This window comes from Kryptolebias marmoratus, linkage group LG23, assembly GCF_001649575.2.
Source record: "Kryptolebias marmoratus isolate JLee-2015 linkage group LG23, ASM164957v2, whole genome shotgun sequence".
In the NCBI taxonomy this organism is placed as follows: domain Eukaryota; kingdom Metazoa; phylum Chordata; class Actinopteri; order Cyprinodontiformes; family Rivulidae; genus Kryptolebias; species Kryptolebias marmoratus.
In genome coordinates this window covers 14,950,504-14,971,262 of record NC_051452.1, presented here as the reverse complement: position 1 = coordinate 14,971,262, position 20,759 = coordinate 14,950,504, and the positions used below count along the sequence as shown (strand labels likewise).

Here is a 20,759-nt window from a genome sequence, read left to right as displayed (position 1 = left end):
ACAAAATAAACATTTGAAATATATGAGTTTGTATGTAATGTATGAATATAATATACAAGTTTCACTTTTTAAATGGAATTACTGAAATCAATCTACTTTTTCATGATATTCTAATTTTATGACCAGCACCTATATGTTTTTAATAACCGACTTCTGAAATGAAGTCTGTTATTGAAATGAAACACCAACCCTTTACCCTAAGGATTGTTATACATTCCTTGATTCCACCTCAGCTGCATTATTTGTCTGATCAGGCTTCTGATGCATTCAGATCTCTGCTCATACTGAGATTTAAAGCTGGTCTGGTCATTTTTGAAGTGATGTTTTATCTAATAGTGGTTCTGGGAATTATTGTTTGTATAAAAAAAGAAAGATAAAAAACTCGCATTTTACATTTGTTTCTGTTTCCTCTTGTCCTGAACCATAACCCTCAGACCAAAGTATGTACCGAACTGTGACTTAGGCATGCTGTTATGCTCCTAATTATTACTAAATCATATTTTAACCCTACAGTTACCGTTAGGTGTATTTGCAAACCTGAGAAAGCCAAAGTACTCATGATCATTTTTCCTCAAGCAAGTATTTACAGTCACTGTCTATCAGATCCTCAGGTACTATTCCCAGTGTGTACATGCTTGTGTGTAGATGTGGTTCAATACCTAATATTCTTTGTGTTGTTTTAAACACTAGTCCAAATGTCTTCAATCATAGGGCAATCTCAAAGTATAGTATGTGTGTGAAATTACACACAACCACACTTTTCCTGCACCATAAATGAGATGTTTAACTATATTTTGATATATGAGGTATATATGATAGATGAGGTATTAAAACAATGCATGTTCACCTTCAAATTGCCCCAGGTTGGACTTTTAGTTAATTTATGTCCTGACTTGTCATCATTTGCTATCATTACATTTGCTCCCAGTTCCCATTTTTCTTTAACATTAATATTATTAACACTAGATTCATGTTGCTGACGCTTCTGTCAACGATACTGAGGCTGCAGAATGTATCAGTCCACCTGATCAGGTTGTCTAGCCAGTGCAAAATTTGATTCAACTTCCAGCGGACTGATACATTCAGCAGCTTCATAACCATCGGCATATAACGGTCTATGCTCAGCACATTTACATTTGCGTAGTAACATGAACACTATTTGGTTGGGAAATCAGAAACAAACCAAACAAATAGTGTCATGCAAAAGTATAAAGGTTTAATACTAGCTAATATAGCATTCTTTCACACCAGTATGTTGTTTTTGGGGAAAGAGTTGGGTTTTTTTAAGCTTTAAAAACAATATACACTCAGGCTAGCCTGGATGAAGACTTTTGCCTCCTTCTCTGACCTTGTGCTCTCTGACTGATGTCACGGCTCATAAGGTACTAATTACTGATAAATATTAGACAGATCATCACTTAAAAAATGAGCAGATTAAAGCTAAGTTTAGTTTAGAAACATTTCACCTTTTGAATGGAAAAACAAGTTGCCAGTGAGAAGAAAAAAGTATTTTGGGGGTTTAATTTAGACAATTCAGTTAGATAAAACAGGTGCAGTCGATAGTAGAGCAGGCGATCCCTACCTTCACTGGCATGTCTGTCCCTGAAGACCATCTTAGACTTGGTCCCAAAGCCTTCCATGTCATGGACAGACGAGGCTCTGCGAATACTGCACACAGTTTCTCTGGAGGCGGTTGGAGTGAGGCCCGGGATTGACGGAGCTGCGGTGAGCGTGTCCTCCTGGCTCTGGTTTTGGGTCTGCTCTGGATATACCCGATCCCAGGCACCTTTGGGTGATGAGTGGTCCAAAGGCCCGGACACTGGGGTTGAACAGTGGCTGGGGCCGATGAGGGCCCGGGTGTCATTCGCGTAAGAGGGACTGCAGCTCTCACGGGTGGTGGGGAGTTGGTAGTTGTGCGTTGCCACTGAGCCGTCGCTGTGGCAAGGGGAATCCACCATGACGGCGTCAGGGTCCTCTTGGGGAAGGGACTGCTTGGTGATGCCCAGGAGAGGTAAGGTTGGTAACCGAAAGCGAAAGAATCTTCCTCTTCCTGCAATAGAAGAACAAAAAGTTAGAACTAGAAACTTTTTAAAAGAAATTTTGAAGGATTTCAATGCAGCTACAGCCTGAAATGCCAACACCCATCATATTTCTACTCTAAAGTCCAATAAAAATGTGAGTCTTACCCTTTCTAATAGTCTAAGATGAAAGATTGCTGATGTTTTTATGTGCAAACTGTAGAGGAAATGTAACCAAGAAAATCAACTTGTGTAATGGCCAGCCATGATTGGCAATCAGTTGGTCAAACACTTAGAAAACTGATATTTTTCTAGTCACGCTCCACAGCTAAGCCGCAACATCATGCAGCACAGCTCAGTGTAACAGTAACAGCTGAAAAAAACAGGAAGAATGGGTTATTGAAAAGTCTCTCTGTTTCATCCTTTTGAGCTTTCAACCTCTGCCTAATATGTAGGATCTAAAAATGTCAGTTTGTTGGCGAACTATAAGAAAAGCTAGGCTTTATTTACTGACACACAGACTGCTGTTACAATTAACTGTGGTAATTTTGCTAACAACACAAATCAAAGATATTAAAGACAGTTAAAATGTAAGCATTAGTGCTAATTTTGTCTTTGTCTTATGAAAATGAGAAAAAAAAAATTAAACTGTAGATCTGCATTTAGAAACTCCTCTCAGACACATGACATGTCCTCTGCTCTCTCTATATATAATTAATAATTGTTAAAAGCACAAATAAAATAAATGAAATGCTTAATTTAATAGACCTAACATTATGTCAGTGTTCTGTTTGTTGTGGTAATACATATCCACCCACAAAACTAAATCAGATGCATCTCTAGTTAAAGCTGCTGCTAGTGGCTCATTAGAGCAACCTGTCTCTCATGCTCTCACAGCACTCCTAATAAGACAGGCAGACAAAACAAACTAAGTGGCAGAAGTTGCAGGTGGTGTCACGTTCGTTTCTATGATGTTTTACAAGTTAAAGTGGGAACATTCAATGGACATGGACGTCAATGGGAGTGGGTGTGTGCACTCTACAGGTATTTGAGAGAAAACCACAAATCCTATATCACTGAAAGTTGCACTAGGTGAAAGAACACAAACATGCCTATGTTTTGATGTATAAATTGTGTAAGAACCGTAAAGCTTATGGAAATTCTGGAAAGCTCAAATGTTACCAAGTACTGAACATTACATATATAAAAATACCAGCTCAGTCATGTAAAGTCCTACTTTTTTGACCCATACAAAATTTGAATGATGTTTCTACTGAGACGTACCGTATGTTTAAGCTTTAGAGCTCCAAAGAAGGCAGGGTTTTCAACTCATTTCACAAAAATCCCTTTGTCTGATGGGACTGTTCAGATTATTTTGAAAAACACTTTGATATGCAGGTACCAAAAGCTCATGCACTGAAGCATCCTTAATAAAAATAACAAAAAAGCAAAAGCATTATGATCATAATACGTTGAGGAGCGTCATATAATCTTGGAGTTATTGATGGGCTCACTAAGAATAAAATGCCTAAAGGCATGTAAACATTACTTCTAAAAAAAAAGGTTTTGAGCTCTTTTTATCCACATAAAAACAAAGTACATGATGGTTTTTAAGTAGCTAACTGAATCAACAGTACCTCAGCTGACCTTGGGTTGTGTTTTCATGTGTTTGCAACTGAACTTCCATGACATCTTCAGTCTGATATTTTATACACGTTTGCCAGTAGCCCTGAAACGGCTGCTTCAATATCCTTCAATTATTCATAGGGGAGGACGTCTGGTGAAATATTATAATGCAGTGGTGCGTTGAGAAGGGTGTCCTTTAAAGGATTATGTGCAGCGTTTTAATGAGTGACTGATAGCCCCTGGAGAAATGGAGCAGAAAATGATAGTAGGTAGTTCAAAGGGAACAGAAAAGTGGAGAAGAATAACAGTTTAAGTTACACACCAACACGATCTAGCTGCATTTTACAATATGGACTGGCATATTGGGCTTACATGCCTACCAAATTTCACATATGGACAACAAACTCTGTCCTCCAATCAGCCGCAGGAACATATGGCCCAAATTTTATATAATGCTGTTTCAGCCCCAAAACACAAGTCTCAGTTGTGATGCAAAGTGAAAAACAATTTATCTCAGTTAAACTAAGATCATCTTAGAGTTACAGCCAATTTGGTCAAACCTTGAACACAGCTCTATAAAGTATTTTGAGATATTGCGATATTTTGTACCTGTTGATCTTGGAGTATGTGTTGTGAATAACTTTCAGCTACTGCCACACCAAAGTTTTGCTCAGTATCTATAAAATTGGCTGAGTTATAGTCATTTGTGTGTTTTCTAAGGTCAGATGGCTGTGACAACCATCTTGAACTGGGTTGACTCTAAAATCAGCTGTAGAGGTACATCCAGTGATTACTTTCTTTTCTTTATGACTTTTTCTTAAAATAACAATGTTTTGTTTATTTAATTTTTTTTTTACATTTAGTAATTGTTACAAATGTTTTCCTTTTTTTTATATACCAACAGCTGACATTATATAAACACCTCCCACCCCAGCACCTACCCCTGTCAGACTAGTGAAAAGTAAACAAAAGCCACAGGAAACCAATAAGTTCAGTAGTCAATACAATATGAAATATCTGTAATAATAAAGCAAGTAACTGAGTAAACAGAAGGAAACACTGCACACACACACACACACACACACACACACACACACACACACACACACACATATATATATAAAAGAGTAAGTTAAGCCACATGACTGTGGTGCTCAGTTCAGAATGATCTGACATCTTGTACTGTTAACGTAGGACAGAGAGGGATTCCAGGTTATTTCAAATGATCCAGCCATACAGGCTAAAGTCAGTCTGACTTTTTTCAAGTTTAAGAAAATGAAGAACCTCTCTAATCCAGCTTGTACATGTAAATAGAGCTGCAGATTTCCATTTTAGCAGCATTAGCCTCCTGGGCAGCAGAGTTGTGAATGCTATTAAGCCCTTTTTAGCAGAAGAGAGTGTAAGTGAAGTAGGCCACTCCCTGAACAAGGCAGTTGAGGCTGTCGGAGCAATATCCTCTCTGGTTTATTAGACAGCGTGAGAAAAAATTTCAGACCAGAACCTCTTCAAGGAGGGACACGGAGGGCCTGTTGGCATCATTCACACAGAGGGGACACTGTGCCAAATATTTTGCAGCCTGGCTTTAGTGTAGTGAGCTTGATGTAGGAACTGACACTACTTGAAACAGGTTGAAGATCTGTGCACCCTCTTTACAAGCTCCCCCCAAACATACTCTGAAACCAACAGTCCAAAGTCTGTCTCCATACAGTTTTTAACACAATGGAAGGATTTGAAAGGTTAAAATATTTGAATTCTTTTCAGGAGATTGTCCCTCTCAGGGAGGTGAGAGATTTTAGGAACACTTCAAAATCAGAGGGGCTAGGAAGGGCTGGGAATTCTGGGATTAACCTACAGATATAATGATGAGTTTGAAGGTAACTGAAAATGTTATGTTTAAAGAGACATAATTTATTTACTAGCTGTTGAGAAGAAGCAAAAATAGAATCAACATCCTCTCCAGGTTTTAATGTCTTACTTTTGTGTTTGCTAAAATTGCTTTGATGTGGCTGCTATCTTGAATCTGTTAAAAACTCAATTGTAGATGTACATCCAATGATTATTTTCTGAAAACGTCCCTAAAATCCGTCAAGTGATTCATGAAATGTATTGCTAATGGTACAAACACACACAGAGATAAAAACATTATCACTCTGCCTTTGCCTTCAGCAGCAGGTGATATTAAAAAAAGGAAAGAATAGGCAAGAAAATTTAAATTTATCAAATTTCTCCCCCCACGTCAGAATCACCAAAGCACTTTTGCAAAATATTTAACTGAGCCAAATATAGCCCGTTGATTTGAACAGCTCAGGATGTGTTCAGACACACAATAGGTGGTAAATTAGAAAACAGGATTTGAGTTGAGTTTGAGGCTCAAAAGGACCAGCCTGTGTCTTTATCTTTTGTGTCCCTACTTTGGTTGCAGTAAGACTGACAGCGACTAGAACCAAAGCAATTAATTTGAATAGAATGCTGAGCATTTTGTCAGTGTGTCAAAATTAACACTTTAGCAAATGCTAATGAGGCTGGAAATTGTTTTTTCCTCTCTTGTTCAAAGCAGAATTTAAAGGTAGTGCTAAAATCTACACAGCACTGTGATTAAATAAATCATTCATTCTGATACATGCAGTCAAAAGTACACACCATGATGTCAGATATTAAACAAAATCTGAGCCCAAACAGAGGCAGAGTGTGAAATAAAACAGAGTCCCCCTTTTATTGGAAATAAGAGGTTCAGTATCAGCCAGGTGCTGCTGATCAAATGTATTGATTAATTCATCAGTGTGAGCACCTCTAGAAAAGTAGGAGTTTGCTGCTCTGGAGCACACAGGCGTGAGTTAACACAAAGCCTAGGAAGACATCAGCAGTGACCTTAGAGAAGCAGCTGCTGTTGCCCTTTAATCTGGGAAAGGTTAAAAGTAATTTCCAAACTATTTAGGGTTTATTTACAAAGTGGGAAACACTCAAAAAAGCTGTTAATCTTCCTAGGATTGGATGTGCAGCAGGTTTACCCAGAGGTCAGACTGTGCAATTGCAAAATTGTTGAAAGTCCGACACCTCATGCAGTCAGCATGGTGGTTGAGGGCTGATGGTTTGGGCTCCTTGCAGTCATTGAGTCAACCATGACCTCCTCTGTAGACCAAACGACTCTCGAGTCAAATGTGAGGCTGTCTGTCTGACAGCTGAAGCTTGGACCAAACTTGGTCATGATGCAACAGAACAATGATCCCAAACACAGCTGCTGATCTACAACAGTATGACTCAAACAACAAATGCAGCAAACCTAAGCAACACACTGAAGCAGCCTTACAGTGCCACACTCAGGCCTGGCATATTTACAACAGTTTTTTGGGGTCATTTTTTGTGTTTCCATGTGGATGAAAACATTTCTGGAAACAATAACGTGTTCACAAATTTTTAGAAACGACAAATTTAAAAAGATTCTTTTGGAAAATCTGTTTCTTGGCGGATGGCAAATCAAATACTTAAGATCATACAAAAATGATTCATGCTAAAGGGGACTTGAAGGTTCTTGTGAATTTTACACATCATCCATTTTGTTTTGGCATGAAATAATTTACCTAAATATACAACAAGACCATTAGATTTCATGTCCGGATTCAAAACCAAGATATTCAAATAACATGCAAAAGACTTGAACCGATAGCTCCAAAATCTAAAACTCCAGGTGGAAAATCTTAGGTTTCTTTTTCATTACAGTATTACAACTTTGACACTTTTACCGGTTAATTAGGCAAAATTAATCACCAGCACTAATTGTCAAAATGACACCTAAACCAAATACAGTAGTACAAGCAAGTAAGCTTTCACACTAAGAACTGCTTTTAATTACGCTCCCAAGAGGATGAATATAGTCCATAGAGCACATCTCTGTCAGTCAGTTTGTAGTTCAGTCACACATTTGTTGTGTATTCAGAGAAAATCAGCACATAGTCATGTTGCATTGCAATGCAGAACAAATATGCTGCCCTCTGAGTGCTGTTACTGGGTTTTCTGTGTGGCTCTTCCCTCTTCAACCCTCTCATGCCTCCCCTGCACCAGCAGCAGCTTCACACAACCTGTGGATGCACAGTGGCCCCTGTTGCTAAGATACCAAAAAGTAATATTTGCATCGAATATTAATTGGGCCCTTAGATCCCTCAGTTGGGGAGTGAACTGTCTGTCCTTTTGTAATGCGATTCAGACGTCTGGGGAGAATTCTAAAGAAAATAAATCTAAATATTTAGCCTGTTTGTGTCCTTTTGTTTCGGCTTTGCTTCTTGCTTTTTGCTGACATACGAAAATACAAGCAGGTAATGTGCTTAAATGTTTTGGATGGAACATTATTTTACCTGCAGGAGCTTTAACCTGAGCTCCCTGTCCACCCATTAGTCACCCGCTCCAGAGTATTACACAGATAATTCTGCTGTATCCCAATTTTGCCCTGCACTCATTTATTAGAGAGAAAATTAGGGTATGATTGCCCCAAGCCTGGGATAATATGAATTAGTTTTAACCCTTTTTCTTTTGATTTAGACAACAGCAAACAGTACGGAAATACAAACAGGCAGAGTGCAATATTATGGACTGGTGTGGAAAATGGAGATAAGGTTAAAAAAATGCTCATGTATCTAACATTTTGTAAAAGGGTTTCTAAGGTTGTTAATGGATTTTCTACTACAATATTTTGGCATGGAGAGTCAGATGTTAAAGTTGTTTTTGCATCTCACAAATGTACTTAAAAGCATTATTTTATTTTATTTTTTACCACGTACTGTATGTGTCAAGAAATAAACTAATTTTAGCATTATGAAGCCAGTATCCCACAGGGCTAAGACATTTGGCTAGTTGGAGACACAAACTTGTAAAAGAATATGCAAATTTTAACTTGGAATCAGAGTGAATTGGCACTTACAGTATGATTTGTGTATGAATGTAACTGTGAAGAAATTGTGACATTCAAAACTGTCTCAAGGCGTGCAAAATTTTGTTGCCCAATTTAGTCAGTGTCTGAATTAAGTCTCTATTTGACTGCAATTTATTCTCTTTTTGTCTCTAACCAGTCACAATTCGGTTTTATAGGTTACTAATCCCTCCCAAAGTTGCTTCACAGAAAGTAAATTCAGAAGAATTTGAAAGAAATTCCAGACACCACTAACTATTTTGAGAGAATATATGTCATGTAAATTCTATGAACTTAGGCCCTGTGATGCATACAAGGAAATTAGGAACCCCGCAAGCTTTCTAAGACATTTTGGAAACTTGACCTTAGATGTCGTTAGCAGTTTGTCACCAATAATCAGAGCCCAGAAAGATATACTCTTGAGCCACTGAAACGTTCACCTTCCTTTTCTTCCTTAAGGCGTAATCTCACTTATTCATCAGGGAATCTCCAGAAATTCTTGCAGCGTTCACAGGGTTCCTCATGTGAGTCACTGAGGCGCGCAGTCCTATTTCTTGAATTTTAAACATCTTCAAAATCTGCCTGTCTTTGTTCAAAATTGTCCTTCAGCAAATTACATCATAAATGTGGAGGGAAAGCTGTCAAAATGGGTATGATATGGACAGAGGTGGACAAGGAAATAATGTGCACAGCCAAGAGTGCAATTTTGTTAACTGCGCACACAAAAAAGTCAGTGATTGTCCAAAACTGGCAACACAAAACACGGTTTCAGAGTTCAATAAGAGTGCAACTGAAAATTTGCTCTTATGTTTGCCATTTGCCTGCAATTTTGAGTTGCCAAAAGGCTCCTGACAGTAGCAGCCAAGTGAAATATCATCTTTAGGCTCTATGCACACTGAATGATGACCCTGCAACAATGTAAAAGAAATCATCCAGAATGTGGATGTTATTGAAAGGTCTTGAAGGACGTAATAAAAAAGCAGTGGGCTCTCCTACTTCAACCGATAGAATGTGTTGGGTTCACAATGGATTTGAGCATGCACAAAAATGTTCATAGGGAAGTTGTTTATTATTTATTATTGTACCGGCAGCATATTGGGATCATAGGTGAAGTGTAGGGAAGCATGGAGACAGTAGTGGTAGCAAATCCATGGCACAGCGCTGCATAGACTGGCATGGCTGGGCCATTATTCTGGTTTGTGTGTGGAATATGGCTCAAAGAACACAGACAACTGAAATGGTTTAAAGAAACTTTAGTGAAAATTAAACTCATAATAAGGCAAGGAAACTCAAAGGCAGTCAGGAGACCTGGCCAAAACAAACAAACTAAAGAGAGAGAAAGCCTGACCACTTCCCTACTCTTATGATCTCCAAAACCTAAAGAACCAAACCCACAAACAGGGCTGCTGGCAACATCCCAAACCAAACTAATAATTAACAAAATTAAAGATTATCAAAATGACATGTCACAACTCTGGCTTTCGTAGTATTAACAGGGAAGGAGAAAGAGCTTATTCCTCCTGGCCTTTTAAGGTTCTGCCAGTTCTAAGAAGAAAGGTAAGGTAATTCAGCAGACAACTCGTTCATAAAATGACACACAGGCAGTACATTTCCATCATGATCATATGAGGCGGTAGCATTACGATAAGTTTTGTATGATTTCCTCATGTGTATTTCTATCCTGATGCAGGAATGTGTTGCTAACATATACAGCCCGGTGCAGGCATGGGTGAGCTTCTCGGGAACACAGTAAATAACAGGAAAAACCTTTGGTGCGAGTACCAAGAGCTGAGCAGCATCATAACTGCCCTCCATGTCTCAAGGTTTCCAAATTTTCTGCAATCCAGCTACGTTCTAATAGGTAATGGAGAGCGGAGCACAGTTGTCCTCCAGTGTGAAGGGAGCAAAAAGCTTGCTGAATATTTCTCAAGGACTGTGAAAAATATTTGTTTTCTCAAGGTGTGAAGAACAAGAACAAATTTTCTTCTAACATACCGAGAAACTTAAGCGCAGAGCAATAGATGGCATCATGAGGAAAAAACATTATGTGGAAATATTGAAGCAACATCTCAAGACATCAGCCAGGTAGTTGAAGCTTGGGCACAAATGGGTCTTCAACTGGACAATGACCCTCAGCATACTGCCAGATTAGTTACAAAGAAGCTTCAGGACAACAAAGTCAATGTTTTGGAGCAGCCATCACAAAGCCCTGATCTCAGTCCTATAGAAAATTAGTGGACAGAGCTGAAGAGGTGTGTGTGAGGAAGGTCTACAAACATGGCTCAGCTCTACCAGTTCTGTCAGGAGGAATGGAACAAAATTCCTGCAAACTATTGAGAAGCTTGTGGAAGGAAACCCAACATGTCTGACCAACGTCATAGCTTAAAGGCAATAATAACCAATACTAAGGAAATGGATAGAAACTTGTGACTTTGAAGTAATAAATTCTCTCTCTCAATATTCAGGCATTTAGCAAATAGAAATAATTTGAGTAATTGTAAGTGACCTAAAACAGGAAAAGTTTGTCTGATTTAATGAGAAAAAAAGAACTGTCTAAAGTGAATTTAATCTTCAAGTTTCATATTTTCTGTGTATTATCAGTACACTGATCTCAGTTTCAGATATGTGTGGTTGGGATAAAGCATATAGTAGTTCTTTTTTTTCAGTGAATGCTCAAGTATCACTGAGGAAACTTGGAAGAGAGAAACTGAAATATTACTAACATCAGGTATTAAGTTTTGTTTTATCCCCGTCTTGTGTAAGAGTGTAATTTATGAAATAAGAGTCCGGAGGCCAAGGACACCTACCTACATACTGAGAGAGATGAACCCACTTGAATTCATGTAGGAACGCTTCAAAGTGGAATTGCCATTGTGCTCAGACTGAGCAATTAGTTCCTTTTAAAAGTGGAAAATTGTAGGAGGACCTCATCAATGACACGCACGAATGGGACTGATTCACAAACTGATAACTGAATATACTAGTTTTGGTGGATTGTGCAGGAAATCATAGCTCATACAAGCAGACTGAAAACTCATGCTTGTGCTGCATACTCAACACACGCCCCCTGCCCCCCCTCCCTTGTGCTTCACAACGCATCCCACGAGGCAGTGCAGCTTGTTACGGGTCTGTCCAATTACTGTCATCTCGAGGTGACCTCTGGTCCTCAGTGCTGCCGCTTTATATGTCAATGACGGAAAGAAGAGACAAACTTCAAAGACGGAGGAGGGCACCTCCGGGGAGCGGCATTGTACACTATTACACCGCATCAGCTCGGGGTAGCTGAGAAATGCGCCGCACTGTTCAAGTAGTTCATCAGGCCAACCTGGCAGGGTATGAGCTATAATTGGGCCAGACCTTTGGGATGATAGCAGGCAAACACATCAGTGTCTGCTAAAGGCTGGTGTCAACATGCCAGAGGAGCTGTCGAGCAAAGAATTCCTGCTGCTGCACTTATGATTACAGCAAGCAGAGACAAATGTGCAAGCTGCTCATCGATAAGCTAAACTCCTTTGGTGCTATCAAAGGAAGATACTTTAGGAAAGTAGCAAAGGCAGAAATGTTAGCGCAACTAAAATTAGGGTTCCCTCAAGAAGGTGGGGACTAAATAAAGGTGCTAAGAGAAGATTCAGGAGTTTTCACCTTGTGCTCCCTCCTTGTCAAAAACCATGCAGAAGGGTCTTTCCTATGGGGTATGTGCATCAAAGATATGATAAGAAAAACCCAACATCTGTCTGAGACCTGAATATGCAGAGTGGCTTGCAAAAATATTTGATTACTGGTAATAGACCTACAAGGGAAAAACATGTTTAAAATTACTCTAAAAAATAAAAACTGTCACATGAATTAGTTAGTTAAACAGTATAAGTCCAATTGGCCTGGGAAACTGGTCAGAGTTAAAGGAAAGATGGATGGAGCAAAATATGGAGAAATTCTCCATGGAAACCTGTTTGAGTCTTCCAGAGGTTTGAGACAGGGGCAAAAGTTTCATCTTCCAGCAGGACAATAATGCTAAACACTCTGCTGAACAACACTCCACTGGTTTAAGGAGAACCAGTTAAATATCCTGAAGTGGTCCAGGCAAAGTTCAGACCTCAGTCCAACTGAGAATCTTTGGTTTAATATGAAGATTGTTGGACACAAGCAGCATCCATCCAACCAAAAGGAGCCGGAGAAGATTTTTCGTAAGAATGAAAAAGAAACAGAAAGAAGAAAAAGTCCAGTGGCTATCATGGAAACGGACCTGAAGAGACTCAATGCTGTAACTGCTGCAAAAGATGGTGACACACAGTATCAAGTTTGGGACGCAGGGGGAGGGGGTGAATGCATATGCACACATAAGGAAGGGGCAGACAATTTCCAGTAAACCTCCCTTGGAAAGTTAAACTTGCAAATTTTAGAACTAGTCCAAATTGGAAACTTTCCATAAGAATTAAAAGAATTCATATGAATAAATTGGAAATTGGGGTCAATTTAAACAAACTGTATGATAAAAAACATTTTGTTTTGTCATTGGCAGATAATTTCATAAGTAAATAATGAGTGTGACCCAAAGTTTACATAAGTAACAAACTTAATGACTAATTTACATATGATGACATCACTGTGTCACAACCACATAACTTAACAGGAACAATGGAATTAACAATTTTATATCTTTTTGGTGTTGTAATCCTTTTCTAAATTCAAGTACACAACTCCATACAAAAATATTTACATTGATTGGTTATTATTTCTGCTTTTTTGTCCTTTAATCTGCATAAAAACAAAACAAATTTCAGCAATTTGCATTTTACAACTTAGCTTTTTACATGTTACTATTTTCACCTGTCCCTACATGTCCCATTTGTCCATACAGGTCGCTAGATGTCCCATCTGTCCCCACATGTCCAGGCGACACAGTATATCATATTTTAAGGTGTGGTACCTCTCATTGTATGGTACAGCAATTAAATCTGTTTGTTTTAGTCAATATTGCACTGTTAAGGACCAGCCTTCAATATGTTAACTTCCCAGCTTATTCCCACCTATTCCCATTTACATGTATATTAAAACCAAGTTTTCCCCTATTTTTCTTAAGTAATGTGGAGTATTTACATGTAGGTTCATTAATTATAATCAAATAGTAATATACTTTGAATTCTAGGTTGTAAAACTAAAAAACAGAAATAATATCAAAGGGTGGGGGTAAATACCTTTGCAACCAACTGTACATTTATATATTTTCTACGGGACTGGATAAAAGCAACCATTAAAAATGGCATCAACACCCTCCTCAACCTTTTTTTTTTCTGTCTTTACTCACGTTGGTCAGCTTTGCTGGGGGATGTGTGGTTGAGTCTCTCCAGAGACTCACTGCTGCCTTCTTGCAGAATGTAATCGAAGTTCAGGATGAACATCATCACCACGCCCTCCTCGTTCTTCACAGGGATGATATGGGTGGTGCAGGGGAACTCTGAACCTAACCAACAGGAAACGAACCAACAGTTAGAACAATCTAATCAAGGGTTTACATTTTGGGCTTCACTTCATGAGGCGCTGCAACTGATTGTAAACTCAAGAATCTATGAGATTTTTTTTTAAATCCCAGAAGCAAGTGTAGCTTTAAAGGTCATAACTCTCTTGTGTCGTAATTTCAAAACAAAAGTGTAAAAAATCAATTCAAGACTCAAAGTACAACTTGACCCTGGGGCTTCCATTAACACCATTTGACATTCAAATATCCTGTCCCTGATGGGTAGGAAAAGGCCTGGCAGAGAAATGAGGGTAAAACGGTGAAGAGGTACATGAGAGAAAAGCCTCTGGAGCTAAATGACGACAGAAATCCCAACATGGCTCGAGTTGACCCTGTACTATTGGCCCCCATGAAAATACAGTGATCATTAATTCATATTAAGTTCATTTTTCTCCAAATTTGTTTGAGAACTAAACCCGCCAGGATAACAGGATATCCAAACAATGACAATGTAGACAATGGTGTATTTATCCAGAACCGTGCAAAACACAAGTAGAACAATCAACCAATAAAAACGTATAAAACGTATAAAACCCCAACCCCGTAGCTGTTGGCCTGTCAACAAAGTCCGTGTCACTACGCGAATGTATGTTAAGCATAGATAACTGTGTTTATGCTGATGGCGCCAAAGCTGCTGATCAGCGCATCTAGTCAGTCCAGAAGTTTACTCAACTCCCGGCGGGCGGACACGTTCTGCAGCCTCTGCACAAACACGGTCCTGTCCATGCTCCCCACACAGTCATTCACGCAGTAACATGAGCGTTGTTTGGTTGAGAAAATAGCAACAAACTAAGCAAACGGTGTTAGCTACTGTTGCCTTCTTTAACACCGGTATGCTGTTTTTATGAAAGAGTTGTTTTAAAAGCCTGAAAAATCATGAATAAAAAAATCTGGGACTTGTTTGGCTAGCCATTAGCCTAGTCTGGACAAAGTCTTTGGCCTCCTTCTCCAAACGTTGTGCTCTCTGACTGATGTCATGGCTGATAAGGTACTAACTATTGATAACTATTATTACATCACTTCAAAGTTTACTGATCTGTCCCATTTATTATTTTACTGTATGCTTGTTGTATTTTGATTAAATTGTGTCAGATTTTTTAAATACAATCCCCTCAGATCCAGTCATCTTGTGGACAACGGGGACGATACATCTCCATTAATCTGGGAGCTCCATCCAGGTTTTGCCACTGCGGTCAAAATGTATGTCAAGTTTAAAATAATCAACATGGACATCTCTGGAAGATGCTCCCTCTCACATTAGCCTCTAAGTCTTGCTGTCACCACAAAGCTATTTATAGCTCCCCCAGCAGGCACCCAGCCCACTGCGTTGCTTTTCTTCGGGGAGCACAAACACACTCAACTCCATCTTGACTCGCTTTGCATGCGGTACATGTGTGGACGTGCAAATATCCCAACATGTTTGCATGCACTGATGAACCCGTACACACACACAATAATCGTGGAATTCCAGTCTTCTGTCATTTTCTCCCGTTGTGTTGCTCCGAAGTCTTGTTCTGTGCAGTGTTGCAAAACAATAGTTTCACCAGGCTGGGATTTGATTTATGTTTTTAGGAGCTGTGATTCTGCTGGGCTACGAAACTTGCTGCTCCAAATAGTATATCAGTGTCACCGTGAGAGAATCGGGTGATTATTTTCTGTCCAGGCTGGGAGGACGGGGGGTATCAGGGCTTCCACAGCTCTTCTTGCAATAGAAGACCTGAAGCCAATAAAGGAGAGTTTTAGCTTTTATTGTTTTCAAGAACAATACCAATGTTTCAAAGCTCTACAAAATCCATAACATGTACAACAACACAAGTAGCTGGACATGTTTTAGACAAATCTCTGTATGCTCAAATGTTTAAACAATGACTCAACAGAAACAACATCTCAGTGAGAAAAAAAAAAAAAAACCAAACGTCTCTGTCATCTCTTCTTCAGCACCAGGAGACGTGCTGATCCTGAGCGTTCCATTACCAAATTCACACTGTCACGTTCCAAATTAAAATGATTATTCCTGTCGTCATGGAAACAAGTCAGCGCTCCAGAGAAAAAAAGCAAATGTTATTTGTTTTCGTTTGTTACAAACTTGAAGATTTCACTCAAGTTGACATCTTCAGTCATCTGTCGGTTTAAGTGGGGAGGGAGAAAAAAAAGTCCCTCCTACAGGCTCAAATATATCCATACGTTCATCTAGATCTGGTAATAAGTAGTTCTGAAGGGTCTGGAATGTCTCAACTTGATGAGGCCTTTTGACTTCTCGTTAGTGCTCATAATTCACTACAGCTGGTAGTTTCTCTCTGCCAGCACAAAAAGACTGTTTGGTGGCACTCGTTGGATTGATCGCTGCTCATCTGTCACCTTCAGATGAAAGGAAATTGGTTTAGATGTTCAGGAACAACGCAGGAACCACCAAGGACAGAGGACTGAGAAAGAAGCCTGACCTTCAAGCTCGACTGACATGTGCAGCTGCCCACCTGGACAAACCAATCATCTCCTGGAGGAACGTTTGATGGTCAGATGACACAAAAATTGAGCTGTTGGCCTCAGTAGCAAGATGGATTTTTTTTCCAGGAGTGAAGGTGACTCTTTCAGATCTAAGAACACTGTACCACCTGTCAAGCTTGGTGGTGGTAGTATCATGTTGTGGACTGGTACATTGTACAACGAGGATGGAATAATGAAGGACAACTACCTTCGAATTCTTCAGTTTCACTGCAAATCAACAGCTACACAGATTAAACTTCAACCCATATGGGTGTTCCAACAGGACAATCAGAACTGGTTTCTGATTGGATCAATCAGACTAATATTAGGCTTGTGAAATCACCTTCCCAAAGTTTCAACCTCAACCCAAATGAAAATTTGCTAACTTTGATTAGAAGCTGGGTCAGTGTCAGATAACCAACCAGTTTAAATGAACTCCACCAAGTCTGCCAAGAAGAAGAGAGGTCAAATGTCAGCCCGAATTCTACCAGGAGCTTGTTGATGGATACAGAAAGCCTGAGGTCCAGGTGCAACTTGCTGAGAGATGTTTACCCAAATATCAGTGGGGATCTGTGGATATATTTGAGCCTGTGTGGATAAATTTGAAGATCCACAGTATATTCAAACTTGTGCACCTAATTCTTGTCTTTTTAAAAAATGACTGAAAAAAACCCAGTTCAAATAAATCATTAAATGCCCCAAATTATTTATGCCCATGATAAGTTGATTTAAACTTTTAACCACAACTGTGCATCAGCCCTTTTCTCTAAAGCCCAAAGATAAGTTGGGACTTCCTTTTGTACCAGTCTAAGAAAATCATAAGCTCCAATAAAATGGAAGTCTTTAAGAGTTTAGGTCTGTGTATTCAGCACTCTCGGGGGATTTCAGGTAAAACCACAACTCCCATACCATGAGATACACTGGCTGGAAGAAGAGGACAAAAAAATACCAATGTTTTAAAACATAAACTGAATAAGAAGTGAAACAACTGTAGGAATGAAAGGAATTAATTTGATAAATTTTGACCAACTTCTACAGCTCAAAATTCAAAGTGAAATCAAGGTCTTCAGAATTTATAAAAGCTTAACCTGTAAGTGTGTAAAAACCATTAAGGAAATTAAAAAGGACAGTTCAGTCCTGTGAAGTCCAACTTTCTGTGATCCGTTAAAACTTTTAATGACGTTCCTACAGTGACGTATGACTGAGCCATAGAGCTCCGAAGATGGCTGGGTTTCCAACTTGTTTCACAGCAAACCAAAAGTCATAGAGCACTATTACCAAGCAAGCTATAAAGCGTGATGTACGGGAGGAGTGGTGAATCAAAAAGCTGTGGAGGAAAAAGGAAGAATAACAGCGATTAGGCAGCGGCACCTTAAATCAGGATCCATTTCATTTTGTTGAGCTGTAGTAAACACAGCGATAAAAACTCGACAAGGTGATTCATGGTCTACCCGCCTCAGTCAAATGTTATGGTCTGAGGGGGCGTGCACACACAGACACACACACTTTAACATTTGCATTGACAAGCCACTCCAAACAAATGCAAATGCACGTCTTTCAGGGTGGCATTTGCTCACACGCATAACCATTATTCGCACGTGTGCACAAACACAAAGTGGCCATGTGAGCGTTTTGTGTCGTACACCTTGTCGTCTGCTCAGCAGACACCTGGCTGGTCCCGGACTCACCGTGCAGCAGGACAGCAATACTTGTGAGAATTTACAGCCAATTGGTTAAAAGGAAAAAAAAAAAGAAAAAAACATCTTCACATTCGATTATTGCAGTTGCTGTTTAGATCTGGAGTAATTTCCGCATGAAATCAAAGCTCTATAAAGAAATTTATATGAGTTTATGTTTGTGCACAGAAGTGTGGATCCTAAAAATAGGCCGCTTTGAATCCATCTACATATATAATTCATAAGAGCTAAGTATTATGTTCTGAAAAAACCCAATGATTGGACTGTAAACAGGGTCCAAATGAGAGGGTCAGTGAGTCCCCTGTACAGGTTTTACTGCGCAGCATCACAGCTCAAGGACAACGGAGGGCCTCCTGTTTTTCTGAAATATTATTGTGCACTAAGAACAGTTCCAAATAGGTCACATTTGTAGGTAAAGTTTAGAAATGATAAATAGGGAAACTTCTCTGATGCAGCTGCTCGCTGCACTGCAGCTAAAAGAAGCAGCACCAACAGGGGCGTTTGTTATCATGGATACTGTTTTAGGATCAGTTGGTTAAAGATAACGTTCACTAAAATCCATCCGACGATTTCTAAGATGGTTAAAGTCAAAAGTTTCAAGCAAAGACGTCGTGCTATGTGTATGTGTTGGGGATGAGTCTCGGCTACCAACACACCAAAAATTATCTCTGCATTTGTAAAATTGGCTGAAATATAGCCTTTTTTGTATTTCACGAGGTTAATTGGATGTGAAAGCCATTTTGAATTGGATTAGCTTCTAAAGATAATCAGTTGTAGACATACATCAAATGATTACTTTCTGATAGTTTTAACAAAATCTGCCCAGTGGTTCATGAAATATTTTGCTAACAGACAGACAGCACTGTCTCCTATAGTTAATGCCACAGTTTAAAAAAAACAAGTCTCAGTTAGTGCTGGGGATCAGTCCCAACTACTAAAACATCCAATTTTAGCTTAGTATCTGTAAAACTGACTAAGCTATAGCCATTTTTGTGTTTACCAAGGTCGCTTAGCTGTGGCAACCATCTTAAATGGGGCTGACTCCAAAAGTTTATCAGTTGTAGATGTTCACCCACTGGTTAGTTTCTGGGTGTTTCATCAAAATCACAATCAGTCCAGTGGTTCATGAGATATTTTGCTAACAGGCAGACAAACAAACATGCACGCACACAAACCCAGACATTAGCAAAACCTACTTCACAGCCAATCAGAAAACAACAACTGGGTGAATTTTATCTTGATTTTAAAATTTACAGATCCAAAAAAAAGCCCATCAGTTTTGCAGAGACCCTTTAAGATCATATGATGACGTTCAAATTCCGAGTCCATCTGTTCGCTTTTTTATTTAAAAAATAGACCATATATCAACTTTGCTTGCTCTGCTTCATGCAGTGGATGTGTGAAGTTTTTAGCTTGATAGGGATGCATCTGTTCATGACTTTATTAGAATTTACCTCAGAATTTCTTTTCCAAGGCTAGTTTTTTTTTTCTTGGGGTTGGGATCTTTAGGCATCAACATTCATTAGCATGAAACCTAAATGACTATAGCCTGTTTGACATAAATAAACAGTTATATATTTTTTAATCTCTAATAAAGAGTGCATAATAACATACACCAAAAAAAAAACGTTATTAATCACAGGCTGCTAAACAACAATTAGCATAGATGCTAACTTAACATAAAAAACACCATAGAAAAGCTAACGCGATTAGCATCATGTTTATTACTAGACATTTCTACACAAATCAAATGTTTTAAAGTCATTTCTAAACACAGTTGTTGTGATAACTTTAGCTATTATTTACAGACAGATATTTTCCAGGTTTCAGCAGAAAATACTAAAAAAAAAGTGAAAACACAGGTAGGTAGGTAGGTAGGTACATTTATTTATATAGCACTTTTCAGCACGAGGCGACTCAAAGTGCACAACTCAGCTGCAACACGTTACTTGAATGCCGCGGCAACTCTATTAGGACAAGCAGCACCGCGGAGGAACTACTCCGCTGACTGTCAGCACTATTTAACATTCCTAAATCATTTTTGACATAAAAAATTCAGAATCCTCTAAGTCTGCAATGCAATGCATCTAAAAATATATTTCACCGCCCACTTCCAGTCTTCTAGGATAAACACAACAACATGCTAATAATGCTATTAATAGGTGAGTTCTTTTGGCTGCTCCCTTCTTCAGGGGTTGCCACAGCGAGAAAACTCACACAAACAATTTGGCAATTGTTTTATGCTAGATACTCCTCCTACCATAACCTGGGCTTGAACCTGCAACCTCAGGATTGCAAGACCACGGCACTGACCACCACAGCCCCTAATAATGCTATTAATAAAATGCTAATAATACGATGCTCTCAATTAGCCAAACTCTAATCCAACAAGATGTTTACTTCACATTGTTGAGGCCTGAATATTTACTAAACGTAAAATAAATCTGAATTGTTAGCGTACACTATAGTCAGTGTTACAGTGTCCCAGATATATTTTGTTCAGAGCCAGAATGTCTGCC

At 39.0% G+C, this 20,759-nt stretch overlaps 1 protein-coding gene across 1 annotated transcript in view; it reads right to left on the bottom strand.

Annotated features, from left to right (window-relative positions):
- Positions 1-20,759, bottom strand: part of kcnh7 (potassium channel, voltage gated eag related subfamily H, member 7) — a 116,313-nt gene that overhangs the window by 62,063 nt on the left and 33,491 nt on the right. Inside the window, exons 3-4 of the mRNA XM_037973870.1 lie at positions 13,850-14,005; positions 1,583-2,050 (exon numbers count right to left, since the gene is read on the bottom strand). Of these exons, the coding sequence (XP_037829798.1) occupies positions 1,583-2,050; positions 13,850-14,005 (624 nt within the window). The remainder of the gene's footprint in view (positions 1-1,582; positions 2,051-13,849; positions 14,006-20,759) is intronic.